The 15,751-nt window shown below is 33.8% G+C and overlaps 2 protein-coding genes across 2 annotated transcripts; both read right to left on the reverse strand.

Annotated features, from left to right (window-relative positions):
* Window positions 1–346: 346 nt before the first annotated feature.
* LOC143612984 (uncharacterized) lies at window positions 347–4,678 on the reverse strand. The gene is made up of 6 exons (XM_077086829.1): window positions 4,511–4,678; window positions 4,360–4,430; window positions 2,949–4,128; window positions 2,756–2,868; window positions 2,273–2,447; window positions 347–1,086 (listed from the first exon to the last, which is right to left on the reverse strand). Exons 1-6 carry the CDS (start codon window positions 4,662–4,664, stop codon window positions 488–490), a joined length of 2,292 nt encoding a protein of 763 aa, XP_076942944.1. The 5' UTR covers window positions 4,665–4,678; the 3' UTR covers window positions 347–487.
* A 5,745-nt stretch (window positions 4,679–10,423) lies between these two features.
* LOC143613003 (SKP1-like protein 21) lies at window positions 10,424–15,266 on the reverse strand. The gene is made up of 9 exons (XM_077086838.1): window positions 15,163–15,266; window positions 14,076–14,297; window positions 13,207–13,398; window positions 13,019–13,129; window positions 12,879–12,957; window positions 12,131–12,255; window positions 11,850–12,034; window positions 11,629–11,762; window positions 10,424–10,688 (listed from the first exon to the last, which is right to left on the reverse strand). Exons 1-9 carry the CDS (start codon window positions 15,190–15,192, stop codon window positions 10,657–10,659), a joined length of 1,110 nt encoding a protein of 369 aa, XP_076942953.1. The 5' UTR covers window positions 15,193–15,266; the 3' UTR covers window positions 10,424–10,656.
* Window positions 15,267–15,751: the final 485 nt, after the last annotated feature.

Consider the following 15,751-nt stretch of genomic DNA (forward strand, 5'->3'; position numbering starts at 1 on the left):
ATAGAATTTTCCCTTTAGTTTAATCGGGAAACTCTTGTCGCACAATATACCTGTGGCTGTTTTCCATCTACACCATCCTACCTGAACTCGGTGGGTCACATCACTGTCTAATTCCCCATCGCTCTGTACAAATGATCCTAAATACTTGAACTTCGTTACTTGCGGAACCACCTGCCCTTCAATTGTGATCTGTGCGTCTTCATTGTCGTTTATTCCACCAAAATCATAGTGGAGGTACTCCGTTTTAGATCGGCTAATCTTTAAACCTTTTGTCTCTAAGGTTGTTCGCCACTCCTATTAAACACACTATTTTGAAGTACAAACAACATCTCTCTCTTTATTTTTTTTTATATGATTTTATGTAAATACTTACATATACTATTAAACTAACCTCTCTCCATTCTTATATCTTTTTTAACTATGTAAAAAAGTAACCAAAAAATCAAAATTACACAAAACACACCAAATCCAAACCCTAAGTTGATTGTTAACAAACCAAACCCTCTCCCAAAACCCGAACTTTAAACGAATCGTCAAATAAACTCAAAAGAGTCTCATCGATCGTTTCTTCAAATATCGTTTCCACAATCTTGTTTACTACTTCATGAGATTCGGACCGAATATCCAACCACGTTTTAGAAGTTTCCAAATCATACCTCACGAGCTTGCTCGGGTCTCGAGGGTAAACCTTACATAGACACGACTCGATCCTTGACCATACCTCTTTGATCAAGTCCATTCCTTTAGGAACGGGCCAAACGTTTTGTTTGATGAACGATGACTCGGGAATGTAACGATTGCAGACATGTTCAAGAGCTTCGTTAGTTGCGTCAAATAGAAACCTTTGGTCGTGTTTGGCCCGACCTGAAAATGATTCTACTTCTTGAAGTATGGATATATCTAATATTTGGACCGATGAAATCCATCGGGTTTCAAACTCAGACCAATTCAGGTCGGAAGAAAGGAGCACGGCTTCAACATATTCGAAAGGGGATTCTTCGTTTTCCCCCGAGTCAGTGATTCGTAAAGGTTGATTTTCAGCACACTCGTCGAACTGGATACATATTGGTTGAACCGCAGCTTCGACTGAAAGTTTCAAAACCAAAAATTAGTATCCTCATTTCATACTTGTGATAACACGTTTATTGAACGGTCGTGCTTGGGTTGACATGTCTAATTAAACGGGTTACCACTTATAATATATATATATATATATATATATATATATATATATATATATATAGGCTAAGCATAAAATGAAAACCCACTTGAGTTGTGAAAACTCTAGAAACCCATTCTCAACCATATGTTTTTAATTAATGTTTAAATCTTGTGGTTCACAATTAAAGTGAATAAAACATATAAATATAAATATAACTTTTTCTCTCTCCTGAAAACATATATAAAAATTAGTAAAAAAATGTTAAAAAATAGCAAAACATTTTTTTTTTTTGATGTTTCGATGTTTTGTATTAAATGTTACAACATATATTACATGTAACAAAAAAAAAGCCGATGTTACATAGGGTTTTCACAACTCAAATAGGTTTTCATTTTAACCTTACCCTATATATATATATATATATATATATATATATATATAAATTATTAAGGTCGACCCGCCTAGAGGTGCATAAAACGGTTTAAAATTCAAAACCGGTTTGGGTTGAAAACGGTTCGGTTTGGTCAACAAAAGTCAAAACCGGTTTATGATCAGTTTCGGTTCGGGTTGAAACCGGTTTCTTGACCAGGTTACGGTCAGTTTCGGTTCAGTTAACCAGTTTGGAACTGGTTTTGGTGGAGAAAATTACAAACTTGTTCCGAACCTACGGTTTCAATCGGTTACAAACCGGTTTCTACATAATCAGTTTCAAACCGGTTCGGTTTCGGTTCAATTTTCGGGTCGGTTCGGTTAACCGGTTTATTTTCCCACCTCTAGACCCGCCAACCCATTTAGCCCAAATATTATGAGTAGTTTGACACATTTCCAACTTTATTACAATTCTTCACAGCCCATTCTCATTTAGATAAATGGATTACACGAATTTAAGTCGTTTCCTATTTTAGGAAACACGTCTTCGAAATTAACATTTAAAGGTGTATCTTATTAGTTTAAAATCAAATAAACGATCCATGTAACTAAAAACCAGGTAAACTGTCCCTTATTTGATTATAAACTTATACAGGCATCCTCAAAAGTTGACTTTTAAAGAGTGTATATTAATAAAAACCCTTGTGTGTGTGTGTGTGTGTGTGTAATATGCTTGCATACCAGGCACAGAGACAGTTCTTGCAGGGCTAATATCATCATCAGAAAACAACGGCTCAAGAACGGATACAGGACTAGGCTTCTCAGGACTGATGATCTTGTGTTCTTCGGTCTTGCTATCAACCGAAGATTCACTAGGGTTTTGAGAAGATAATAATAACCCCTCTTCATGTAAATCCTGCAAATCAATATTTGGCTAAAAATAAATCAAATCTTTAAAAAGAAGTCATTTTTATATTCAAGATTCGTAACCTGCTCACGTATGAATTTGAATCTTCAAAATATACAAGACCGTAGTTTCTTTTTAAAAAATTATACGTTTTGATACATTTTTCAAAAAAAAAAAATCTTTTTTAAAAAATTATACATTTTGATACGTTTTTCAAAAACAAATTCTTTTTTAAAAAATTATACATTTTGATACATTTTTCAAAACAATTTCTTCTTTAAAAAATTATGCATTTTGATACATTTTTCAATTGTTACCAGTTCCAAGATATCGGAAGCTCGATCTTTATTTGGAGTGTCACGCGGCTCACAAGCTTCTGTTTGTTCTTTGTGTTCATCACATGAAGGCAGTTTTACAACCTCTTGAACCCCTGCATTAAGCATTGACCTCAAAAGTCAAACCGTATTGGTTTTCTTGGAACTAAAGAGAAGCATACGAAAGGAAGAGTACCTTCACAAGTCATATCATCGGGACCTAAAACTTTCTTTTCAGAGCTGTTGGTAGTCGTGAACAGTTGACTTTTGTTGACCATGGGAAGATCGTCACAAGACAAAGGTCGCGTTCGCTCCCGAGGACTTGTAGTGGGAGAAAACGAGTTGTACTCGCGAAGAGATAATATCCTCCCAAGACTTTTTGGAAGGCCTCTCATCATTGACTCGGCATCTTCATCGCCACTCGTGACCATTTCAGATAAATGTCTTTTAGCCTCAACATAAATGTTTGGTATCTGATTATTTGTGTTTTCATTTTCCATTAGTTTTGAAAATCGGTCACTTGTTTTAAGCCCGCTGTTGACTCGTGCAAATCTTTCGGTATAGAAATGATCTCTATTTGGAGAGCTCCATCCACTACCAAAGCCCGCTTTTCCCGTTCTTTCGGTGGGTCCCGATAATTGTCGGTCCTTTCCCATCGCCTGTTTTAACCGTCTTTTAAGTTCCATGAACGAAAATGGGGAACCACCTCCTTCATTATGGGAATCATTCTCTACCGGAGCTTGATTTTCTGAAGGCCCGGACTTCAAAATGACAATTCTGCCCTTTTCGTTAAATGGTGTACTTTCTTGTGACTTATGCCTTCTACTAAAGAACTTTCGGTGTTTCCGGGTCACAGGTTCCTCTGATCCTTGATCTGTTGACTTCAACTTTGACTTTTGATCTTCGTTTAGCAAAGAGTTTTGATCTTGAAGGATTTTGAAGAACATTTCTTTGTTTGAGCTCCACATCTGAAACATCTCTTTCAAATGGGGAATTTTTTTGTTGTCTCCGTTTGCTGCGTTCTCGTTCACTAACGCCTCAACAGCTAGAAAAAGCTTTTCTTCAGCAATGGGAAAAGACCCTTTTGCCCCTGTATCGAGAAGACCATGCTGCCCATTTCTTTTTTTATAAATCAGCAAGATTTCTTTCACTAGAGCTTCAAGATCATGAAAGTCTGAGACTTTTTGAGCTGAAACTTGATGATTAACCGTAACTTCCTCATTAAAAGCTTTCTTTAATGTTTTTGATATATTCTTTTGTTCGTGATCCTTCTTTGTTGACTTTAGATCTTGGTCAATAAACATCTCTTCTTCAATAAGTTCCTTTACTTTAGTGCTCATGACATCAAATGTTGGTTTTTTTACCTTTTCGCCATCCTGATTCACAATTCATTCAAGAAAATTATTTGTATCATTTTCCTTTCTGTTTAGTAAAACAATATCCTTAAAAAATGTTAAATGAATAAAACAAACAATATAATCTTGTGGACCTCTATCACTAGAATCAAAAGGTTCTATATCAAAACAAAATTTTTTTAATTTTTACAGTAATCCCAAAATTGAAATTTGTTGCGAGTTTCACGAAAAAAAATTATTAAATAAAATTACCTCAATGTGTGGATGCATCAATTGAGAATTTGAGGGCAAATTCGCTTCTGATGTAGGGTGTGAAGAACAACCTGAAAATATAATAGAATTACAAGTTGAATTATTTGGTCAACATGATAGTTTTAGTTTCGGTAGTAAACAAAATTTTTACCATGAGTATTATTGTCGGGGTATCTTCTACGATCTGAAAGCAGTCTTCTTGTGTCCCGACCATGTCGAAAGTCAAACATACTAATTATTCCCCACATACACCCCCCTGACTGGTCTTTCTTTCGAGCAGGACGTTGTTTTGATCTTTTTGCCATGATGAACTGGAGTTTTTTTTTTTTTAACGAATAAGAGACGAAGATGACAAACCTGATAAGAAAGAAATCAAAGAGGATATAAGCTAAAAGAACCAGAAAAAGAATGTGAAAATCTAAATGTTTTTTAAATAATTTAATAGATGCACTTTATGGCCAGAGGCTGCAATCTATCATTTCAAAATCATTGGCTAGATGTTCATATCTAATGGGATGTTCGGTGTGCAAAAATGATTATCTTTCTGATGTTTTGATTCTTTTAGTGCCATAAAAATCAGAGAAGCGAAAAAGGTGTTGCTGCAAAAAACCGATTATTGATCATACACGTAAGAGTACCAAATTATTCCTAACTTCAATCAAGTAAGAGTACCAAATTATTCCTAACTTACTATTCTTGATACTACATGAGATTTGCAACATAAATCTTCTTGGGCATTGTCTATCTATTTTCATTCGATTTCTAATTCCCTAGTAAGTAGTAACGATTCATAACACTACGCCGGTTATTATACTCACAGCTTTACTGGCTATTTATCAGAAAAACATAGTTCCGTTAATAATATTTTTCAACAAATTATGAAAACAAAAATGCAAAAAGAAACCGTGTAAACGGATTTTCAATCAAATTGTGAGATTTTTATGTTTCTCTTTGCATTGCAACAATGAATTAAATGCAACAAAAAAGGAACTCAAATATTCGTTATTAATCTACAAAATGAGAAAGTACCTTAAATTTATAATCTTGTGATTGTAGCAGCAAGAGCAAAACCACCTGTTCTTTAGAACAAGATCACAGAGAGCCGAACTTGAATTCTTCGATTAGGTAACGGATCAAAACTTATTTATTCCCCTTTATCTCTCTTATCACTCGATGTTGCTTAGAAAATTTAAAAGACCAAACAATCATCCCTCTTTAAGATTTATAGACCCCAAAAGTCAAATCTTCAACCCCAAGAAAGCCCCTAAATTTAAGATTTTTGACAAAACCACAAGATCTTGAAAAGGATTTGCGATCACTCGTCGAATATCGGAACTTCACTCGATCTGAGCCTCAAACTTTCTCAAAAAAATAAAAAACGGACGAAAACTTGTGTGAATTTGCGATCACTCGTCGATTATTGAGAAGAAAAACTCAAAAATTCAAAGATTATGAATTTGTGATTCAAAGCAGCTTTTGGTAGGTAAAAAAAAATAGAAAAACTGTGGAAAAAAAAAGAAAAAAAAACAGAGACCTCAGATGGATTAAACACTTAACCACTTATTTTATTAAGTGATATTAGGTGTAAAGGTTTGGCAGCCATAAAAGACTGTAAAAAAGTGAAAGTGGTTGCAAAATGCAATGAACAAGAGAAAATTGGCACTTACTTATGAACTGATGTGGTGGGTCCATCAATTCAACATACACACAACAAGAAACCCTAAAAGATTGAAGCTTTTATAAATCTTGATCAAGATCACACCTAATCCCATCTGGGTATCTCAAGATTTTCAAGAAACAGATGACCCAGATCAATCTTTCTGCAAATTATTCAAATTAAACACTGACCCACAAATTTTCTTGAAAAAGTTAGGGTTTTTATGACCGTTAAAGGCCCATTAGTGATGAAGAACACATAAAGTTTGGATCTTTAACGGTGGGTGTGATGAGAAATTGGGATATTTGGAAGAGGAAAGTTAGCAAGTATGATTGTGGTGGGGCCAATGGAATCAAATTATAAAACACACACATAAACATAAACACACAGATGACAAAATCTTGAAATTGAAAGAGATGGCTTACATACAATGTTGGATGATGATGAATCATCATCACCCATAAGGGTTGGAGGAAGAATAAAGATATGATTGACTAAAACATTGTTGGTATGCACACCTCTTTTTGGATTGGAAAGAGACAAGAGCGGCACTTAGCTGTTTTTTTGGTTAATTGTTTACTCAATTTTATATCCTAATATATCTTTTGAACTCTTTGATAAAAAAAATAATATTGGTTTTGTATGTATTTTGAATTTTGATAGTGATAGACTGATATTTGATTAATGTTGTCTTAACTCTTTTTTGTGTAGAAGAAAAATAAATAGAAGTTTTGTTTTACCCGGTAAACTTAAAGAAATGACATATTTTATTCTAAAACTAACTGGGTTAGTCTTCATTAGAAAAAAACTCGGTGGAGACCAATATGGTAAAAATTGGGATTAACATAGGGAATTTCTTAAGTTGAAATCGTTGTTGGCCAAAATTTGGATTATTAAAATCCAGCATCCCTTTTTATGGCAGCCAGCAGAGGGGGTGGGTGTGGATGCAATGGTTAGCATGGATGGTGCCCGGTAGGAGATCCTTACAACGGGCGAGTGGGGTGACGACAGCGACAAAGGTTGTTGCGATGCCGGTCTTAGTGGCGATTGGTAGATGGTGTCGGTGGATAATGACAGTGATCAATGGGTGGTGCTGATCTATTTTAACTGTTTACAGATTTTGTAAGATTGACTCATGTTGATATATTATACGACTTTAGTACAATAAATGAATCTTTGAAAAATCAAGTTGTTTTTAGATGATTGATAGATGTATATGCTAGTATTCATATTGTGTAAAAATCAAAAGCATTACTTACATTTTATGAAAAATAAAATGATTTTGGTATAGCAAATCAAGGATGACTCCTCCAAATTTTTCTCTCAATCAATATTAATATGCATAATAATTAAAGAAAATTTCCAAAATAAGCATTTACGAAAACAAAATTCAAGTTTTAGGTATCATTTGCAAAAAATTCTAAAAATAGGTATTATAAACTAGTCGTGGCGAGTAGTTTGTAGAAACCAATTCGAACTTGCCGCGTGTCTTTAAACTAACCGTAACGAGCACGTTCACTAATCAATTACCCGTCACGACTAAATAAGTTTCATGCCTCGTAATCAACGCCCACGAGTAATTCATAAGTCCTTTAGTCGTGACGAGTAGATTATAAGGTTAAACTAGTCGCGACGAGTAGATTATAAGGTTAAATTAGTCGCGATGAGTTAACTACTAATAAACTACTCGTGTAGGGAATGTAAACCAGGTAAACTAATCGTCGCGACTAAAGGATTTATAAATAACTCGTAGGCGTTGATTACGAGGCATGAAACTTATTTAGTTGTGACGAGTAATTGATAAGTAAACGTGCTCGTTACGGTTAGCTTAAGGACACATGGCAACTTTTAATTGATTTTACAAACTACTCGTCAAGACTAGTTTATAATACCTATTTCTAAAATTTTTCACAAATGATACCTAAAATAAGAAGTTTGTTTTCATAAATACTTATTTTGGAAATTTTCTCTAATAATTAAAAAGTTATTAATAATTAGAAACATCATGTTATCATTTATTGTACCCCTTTTAACTTTATCCCCAAAGAATGGTCGCTTTGAGCATTCCCAGCCTGTCTCTCATCCCCATTTCCATAATTACACTATATAAAAGCGTATCTCTCTTTACAGTTTAATTAAATAATATTTTTTTATACTTTTATCATTACAGTTTTCTCTCTCCGCCTTATAATTTACAAAAAATCACTACCTTTTCCCCAAATTTACAAAAAATCATTATATTTTCTCTCTCCACCCTACAATTTACACTCACAACCCCACCCTATAATTTATAAATTTCCCTCACCAAATTATAGGAGATGAGTTGAGAATACACTAATACATTAAACATTAAAGGAACTTAGCATTACCAATAGCCAATCTTTACCACTATTCATAAACCAATATGTACAATTATTATTACTATTGCTTAACAAACAATCATGTCTATATTCAACTATAACAAATATTAGTTGAAGTTCATATTTTATTTTTATTTTAGGAGAATTCGATTAAATAGCTAAAGTATTTTCAAAGAGCAAACGAACTGCGAAAAAGGGAAAGACGAAAAGGCTACACTCTTCCTCCACCCCATGAATCATTGTGTGTGCAAACTTCTCTCCCACGGGCGTATTTAAGGACGTATATTGCAAATGGTCTAAGAGCGTGTTATATATATATTATATATGGTATGAGCTACGAACTTTAAAATAACTTGTTAATGACATCATTCTTAACCAAAAAAAAAACACTCGGTGGTGCCAACAAACTCGTTTATACCGGAGTTTTTATTAGTTCCCACAAAAATTCTATTAATTTCTAAAGGTGCGTGTAGCCCCCAGGTAATTTTTTAAGCTATTTTAAATATTTTAATTTATAGATTGTCGATAGAGGTGGCTAAAGCCCCTACACCACCCTCCGGTGTATTATACGGGTGTGAAGGCGCATGGGTATTTCACAATAACATCTATGCGTGTCTTGTAATGGTAACGATTGAAGGGGCATTACCCATTACACGTTTTTGGCTAAACTGAGTGATTATTATGTGACGAAAAACGCCCTTTAAGAGGCATTAACCATTACACATGACCTAAGACGAGAATGCTCATTAGGTAGGACTATCAAGACAAGATAGGTATAAGTTCCAGAGTCCCACATTATATTCTTGGCTTAACAGGTATGATTGGTCATCCAACAAGATCCTTACTTTCTTATGGACACTGATTGCTTATAGATTAGGTAACCATCATACTTTTTCATCTTTGTAAAATACAAAGACGATACAGTTTTCTCTAAGAGTGCTTTATTTCAACTAAACCATGGAAAATATATGCAAAAATAACCCTTAATTAGTCCTTATTTCTTAATAATACACATGTAACTTTAAATTTGATACATAAACATTGAGGTTTTATCTAGGTGGTTATATCTAGAGGTGTCAAAATATGCGTGGATCAGGTAAAGTGTCAAAACGGATACATATTTAGTATCCGTCAACAGTGTTGTAGAAATCTCTAGTCGCTAGTCAGGCAGTAAGTAGGGTGGGGGACTAGCGATTAATCAGGGATAATCGGACCGGGCTTTAAGAATAATTTTCAGTTTTTACAACACTACCCGTCAATAAACGGGTTAGATTAATGTTTAGTCTTGATGTACTTTAGATTAATGTTTAGTCTTGATTTACGCCCTGCTTGCGGTGCGCGCATATAATGTATATATGTGTGAACCCTCGGGTGGGCAAAAGTAAAATTGCACTAATTTTGACGTTATTTTACTAATCTCGTGAAAATAACGTTAAAAGTGGCGGAAGGTTAATCAGGCATCATGTGGTGGCGTTGATAGCCGAAAGACAAGGGCACATGCACCGATCAGCCGGTGTCCCGATGATTGAGTGCTATGTGCCTTATGTCCAAGGCTTGATGCAAAACTACTATCGAGCCGGGGATCTCACCGGAAGCAGCCTCTCTATCCCTATGGGAATGAGGTAAGGCTGTCTACATCTTACCCTCCTCATACCCTACCATAGCATTGCTATTGGTGGGATATACCGAGTACGATGATGATGATGATATATTACACGCATTTTTATATGTAATTTTCAGTTTTATATATACACATATATAGCTTGGCCAGAATCTCATCGGAAACCGTCGATTTCGGCCGGAATCTCGCCAAAAAACGCCGATTAAGTCTAATTAATCACGATTTTGACCGGATTTGACCATTGACCTATTAATTACCCGACTAGCCCAAAATTAATCAGTAGGGAGAGGACTAGAAATTAATCGGGGATTAATCGACGCCTAATTAAGATTTTTACAACACTACCCGTCAATAAACGGGTTAGATTAATGTTTAGTCTTGATGTACATTAGCAAAGTACAAGACCAAAACCCCTTTTTTAAACTTTTTAAGCATTATTAGCTATTACAAAGTGCAACTTTAATTATCATCCAACTAAAAGAAAACATTGTTAAATAAACCAAGAAAAAAAAACATATCAAAATTGCATCATTTTGGGTTTGACAGACTTAACAAAAGAGAAAAAAGAAACATAATTTAGATGGTTTACAGTTGAGAATCCATGCATATTTCTATTCTCTTTCTGAAAGTCAAAAACTGAGTCCTAGTCATTTTAAACATCACTTCTCATGCTTCTCCAGCCCTGATGCATCTGTCCATTACAAAAGACAGTTATGTTAACGCATAATCGCATCTTAAATGATGATATACAGCCCGTTTGGCCCATTAATAATGTGACATAACCCAAAATCACAGGTGATGCACTAGAATAACAAATATTTATTATTTATTTTTCTATGCTAAAATATATACGCCAATATGTAACTTGTATCCGACACTCAAAACTCGTTACATTTCAGTAGCAAATGCGTAACTTTACAAATATGCCCTTAAAATAGTGTGATGGATAAGCATGGTATTCCATTCTATTCTCAAGTTGCATAGCATCTACAACCCTACAAGAATTTTATTGTCCCACGTATCTAAGGGTAAAACAAATAATCAAATAATAGATTATCTAGCTTAAACATGAAAAACATGAATATTTGACCTTGGAATTAAGATTTAAAAAAATCTGATTTAATTCGTCCAGTCCGTTTATAAAAAACAAAAAACAACCTCCATATAAAAGATAACTATTTCACCTTTTTGCTTTAAAGTTTGAATCACTACTTATTTAATACAATTTCCTCCATTTATAAAAGTATAACCTCCAAAAGAAGAAAACTATTTCACCATCTGAATACAAAAACCAGTGACGAAATGGTTGGAAGGGGTTGACCCAAAACACTTTTTGTCCAATACATTTAAGTTTTATAAAAACTTGGCGTGTTAAGAGCAAATTATATTATTTCAAAAATATTACAATGTTCCTAATACAACAATTTAGAAGGTTATATGCATCAAGTATGCACTTTGACCGACTTATGACCTGTTTTCACTTTTCACACAGTAAGCTAATTTTTATATGACCTTTTAGATGCAATAACTCAAATCGACCCATGCATAAGTAAATGAAAATAAACTATCACCTCCAACAGGGAAAAAAAGGCAGAAAAATAAATTGGAGAAGGTTAAGAAAGTATGCATACTTGAAAGTTTCGTTGAGCAACCGTTTCCGTTAATAGAATATAAACTCGGTCTTCTTTCTTGACCTAGTGATAAAAGCTCTTGTACTCTTTCTGGCCAATCGGAATTTAACCTTCTAGCAAAGTCCTCTACTTCCCTGATAAACCAAACAAATCAGACCACTCACACGTATATATAATATATATACATATACACACACAATATGTAAAAAAGCAATTTGTACCTGTCAATTTGCTCTTTAATTTCAGGATCTATGCCATCTCCTATGTCGCAATCATCAAAATCATCATCGAGTGCAAATCTATCATCTTCTGAATCTTGCAACTTCAAAAGCTCACTGATATTCGGTAGACAATGACCACCTTTGACCCTATCATCACGGCCCACAGAACTAATACCATTCGATTCCTGAAACAAAGGACAATATCTGAATTATTAGTGAACATGTTCATATCACATATGACTTTTAAGTCTTTAACATTGCAAATAAGGGTTGTTGTGAACCTTGGCACCATTGTTTAGAGAAGAAGAGGTGTTTGAGCCGGTGCATACAGAAGGCACGTTCTTTTGTTGGTCCTTTCTTCTACGGTTTTTCTTTTTGTTCTTCGCTGTTTTTACTTCCTTAGAATCTGCAACAAAGAGTCAATGACCAACCCATGTAAATATGTATGCATGTGTATGTGTACATATAGGGGTGGCAAATGTGACCCACTGGGTTGAATGGGTTGCAACAAAATGTGTATAATGGGTCAAACTAAAAAATGAAAAGAATTGAAACAGGTTGACATTTCTTGAGTTTTTTTTTCTTTGTGTAACGAAACGGAGGAACCTTTTTAGTTTTTTACTTTTATAGTTTTGATTTGTGTTTCGAGTTACAATTTTTTAATTATTTTTTTTGAATTTTTTAATGAGGGGTTTCTGAAATCTCAATCCATTTTGACCCATTTCAAAAACCCCTCATTAAAAAATTGAAAAAATAAAAAATCATAACTCGAAATCAAAATAAAAAACTAAAAAAGTAAAAAAACTAAAATGTTTCCTCCGTTTTTCTCGTTCCATTAAAAAAAATAAAAAAAACAAAAAAATACCTCGAGAAATATCAACCCATTTTGACCCGTTCAATCATTTCCTTTTTTTAGTTTGACCCATTATATACATTTTATTACAACCCACTCAACCCAATGGGTCACATTTGCCACCCCTATGTACATATATGTGTGTGAGATAATATGTGCAGACGCGCTAAAGGTACCTCCATTTTCTCCATTAATAAACGACAAGAGTTCATCCACTGAACGATCATCTACATGCTCTGCTTCAACTTCAATGTTCTGAAATCCAAATATCACAAGTGACAAAATGTCAAAAACAGGTATTTGGTACTGAAACTACCTTGAGTTTCTCTTTTTCTTTTAATTCTTTCCTCTTTCTTGCATAAAGTCTATTCAACAATCGTATACGCGGGTCATCAGTTATATTTTTCAAAGGCTCCAACTTTTCTTCCTGCAGCAGTTAAAATACACATTATTATTAAATGAAAGTAAAGCATACAAAATAATATATATGAAAGCGTAAAACACCTCTGTTAGATCATCGGGTATGTGAAAAGTTTCACGTATTTCTTCAGGTGTTTTCCCTTCAATCATTCTTGCAAGTGCCCTACTGGTAAGATCAACTAACGGCTTTAATTGCAAACTGTCGGCAGCAGAAGTTAACTCACACAACCTATTTGTGTCCATACGAATAAACTTTTCATCAAACGACTTCCGCTCCTATATAAAAAAACAAGTTTTTTTTACAATAATCAAGAAAAAATTTATATAGAATCACTATGTTAACTTTTCAAGAATTTCAACAAGATATGAATAAGTTGGTCATTATCTTAATAAAGGATTCTGTAATCATAAACAGCATATAAACTTTTATGCAATTAAAACCATAGTTATTAAAAGCCCTCGCTTCTTGCGCCTAGGCCCATTTTTCAGGCGAGGCTCAATAAGTGCGCTTCTAGTTCCTAGGCGAGCGCTTCAGCATTGACTATGCCAAGAACATGAGAAGATAAAAGGCGAGCAAAAGAAACGCAATGCGTGCTATTAAAACTTAGAACTAGGAGAGGTCAAAGGCATTATTGATACATTTTGTTATTCAAGTTCTAGAATTACATTTGAATCTTGACTATTATAGAACTTTTGGTACTAATTAGATGATATTAAATGTTATATAATAGCTTTTGCTTATTTTATTTGAAGAATAGTATTATTTTTCATATGCATATTATATTTTAAATTTTTTATTAAAGTGTGCTTTTTTTTCTTTAGACCCTCGCTTTTTTGGCGCCTTGCGCCTAGGCCCTAGACGAGGCCAATGCGCCTCGGTGCGCCTAGCGCATTTGATAACTATGATTAAAACCTGTTTTTATATGAAAGAAGTTGGTTATTTTAAAAGATACCTTGTTAGAGCGCCCTGGTACTTGATGGAATCGACAATAATCAAGAATTAAACTTAATGTAACGGGATTGACTCGTGCTGGAAGAGAAATTGGATATGTTTTTGAAGAGCCCATGCCTGCATGTATCTCATGGCATATGAAAGGACAAAATATAGCAACTTCTTGTTCCACTTGTTGAATCGATCCGTCAGCAGTTTGAAGCCATATATATGACTTCATCATCTGAAATAAGGCATTGGAATATAATCATTTTAGAAAAGATGTTAATTCTAGTGAATTTTGACTCATGCTTTAATAAACGTTCGAATTTATTTTATATGAAAACTAAGCCATTGCTTACTTAGATTGGTCCCGCATGTTTGTTTGACAGGTTGAACACTTTTGAGGATTTAGAAGTCTTAGTGAAAATTAAAACCCCATAAGTGAGCTTCGAACATTGCAGTAGTTAACATCTAGTATTTAATAAATTAACTTTTATTTTACAGTCATATATTTAATAAATACATATTACATTACCTTTTAGCCTTTTGAGAACTTAATACACATAAAAGCAAAGGTACCATCCAGAAACACTTTAAAATAAGCAAACTGGCTTAAAAAGCTTGTTATGAATTTGGAACAACAAAACCGTAACTCGAAAAAAGGTTTCCAGCCTTATTTATAAATTGTAAATGTGATTTTGATGCTTTCATGTTTACAAAAGTGATTTGTGAATTCAAAAACTGCATTGACTGTTTGATCCTCTCAAAGTTGTGAACTGAAACCACATAAAAGCAAATTTTCAAAAAACTAATTATTTCCAGAATACTCTTAACTTTTCAATTGGCTAGTATTCGACGTGGTGAATACACTATAGATGTAAGATATAAAATATAGAATAGTACTGTAAGACTTGTTTTAACTTGTTAGTCAATAAAATCGCAATACCATAAACATTACAAAATATGCAGACTTTAGACAACTGAGGTGAAAAGTATCCTTTCTCAGTTTAAAGAAAAATAAAATAATTCTCCTTATGCACATAACAAATCTAAAACTGTACACTATTAAATAAACTAAAAATCAAGAAGAAACGTAAATACAATACCTCGGGTTTAATCACATCCGGTTCTGACATTCTGCCAGGATGATAAATACTTAAAAGGAATGATGTGCTGGTAAATTAAAAGCCTGCAATCAAGATTTTGAACAACAAATATTAGTGATCTTTAAATATTGACAAACCTTCTGCAACATAACACCGTTACTCCAAATTAACTGAAAATATTGCCAAGAACTTTTCTCAAACACAAATACTGTCAAGTTAACAGTTTTTTTTTTGTTTTGCACTTATATTTACGCAATTCTCAATTCATTCTTCAAAAGCAGCATTTTTTTGGCAATTTTGCCTTATGAATGAGAACCACAAAGTAACTGTAACATTTAACAAATCAAATACAATAATCTGAATTAAAATATAACATCAAAGTTTACAAACTTCCCCACCCTAACCAAATACCGAGAAATAAATGATAAAAAAAACTGCATTCTGTAACTCTAAGTGTCGGTAGCCTGCTAACCATGTAACTTCAAATATTCATTTTGACAACCGAGAAAACCGATAACACTTCATAAATAAAAGCAAACTGATTCTATAAGATGCAAAACCCTAGACATACACCACCACCATGTTTTCA

Source organism: Bidens hawaiensis, unplaced genomic scaffold (assembly GCF_021521415.1).
Source record: "Bidens hawaiensis isolate Kalapana, Puna unplaced genomic scaffold, B.hawaiensis_p1.1 tig00002236_1, whole genome shotgun sequence".
NCBI classification, from domain to species: Eukaryota; Viridiplantae; Streptophyta; class Magnoliopsida; order Asterales; family Asteraceae; genus Bidens; species Bidens hawaiensis.

Bases quoted from the DNA above. Each gene is read 5' to 3' on its own strand.
- LOC143612984 (XM_077086829.1), bottom strand. From the start codon at position 4,664: ATGGCAAAAAGATCAAAACAACGTCCTGCTCGAAAGAAAGACCAGTCA. The intron at 4,129-4,359 runs GTAATTTTATTT...ATTGTGAATCAG, and splicing joins TGATGCATCCACACATTGAG to GATGGCGAAAAGGTAAAAAA. The intron at 2,448-2,755 runs GTAACAATTGAA...ATTGATTTGCAG, and splicing joins CTTCCGATATCTTGGAACTG to GATTTACATGAAGAGGGGTT.
- LOC143613003 (XM_077086838.1), bottom strand. From the start codon at position 15,192: ATGTCAGAACCGGATGTGATTAAACCCGAG. The intron at 12,035-12,130 runs GTTCACAACAAC...CCTTTGTTTCAG, and splicing joins CTCTAAACAATGGTGCCAAG to GAATCGAATGGTATTAGTTC. The intron at 10,689-11,628 runs GTATGCATACTT...TGTAATGGACAG, and splicing joins TTGCTCAACGAAACTTTCAA to ATGCATCAGGGCTGGAGAAG.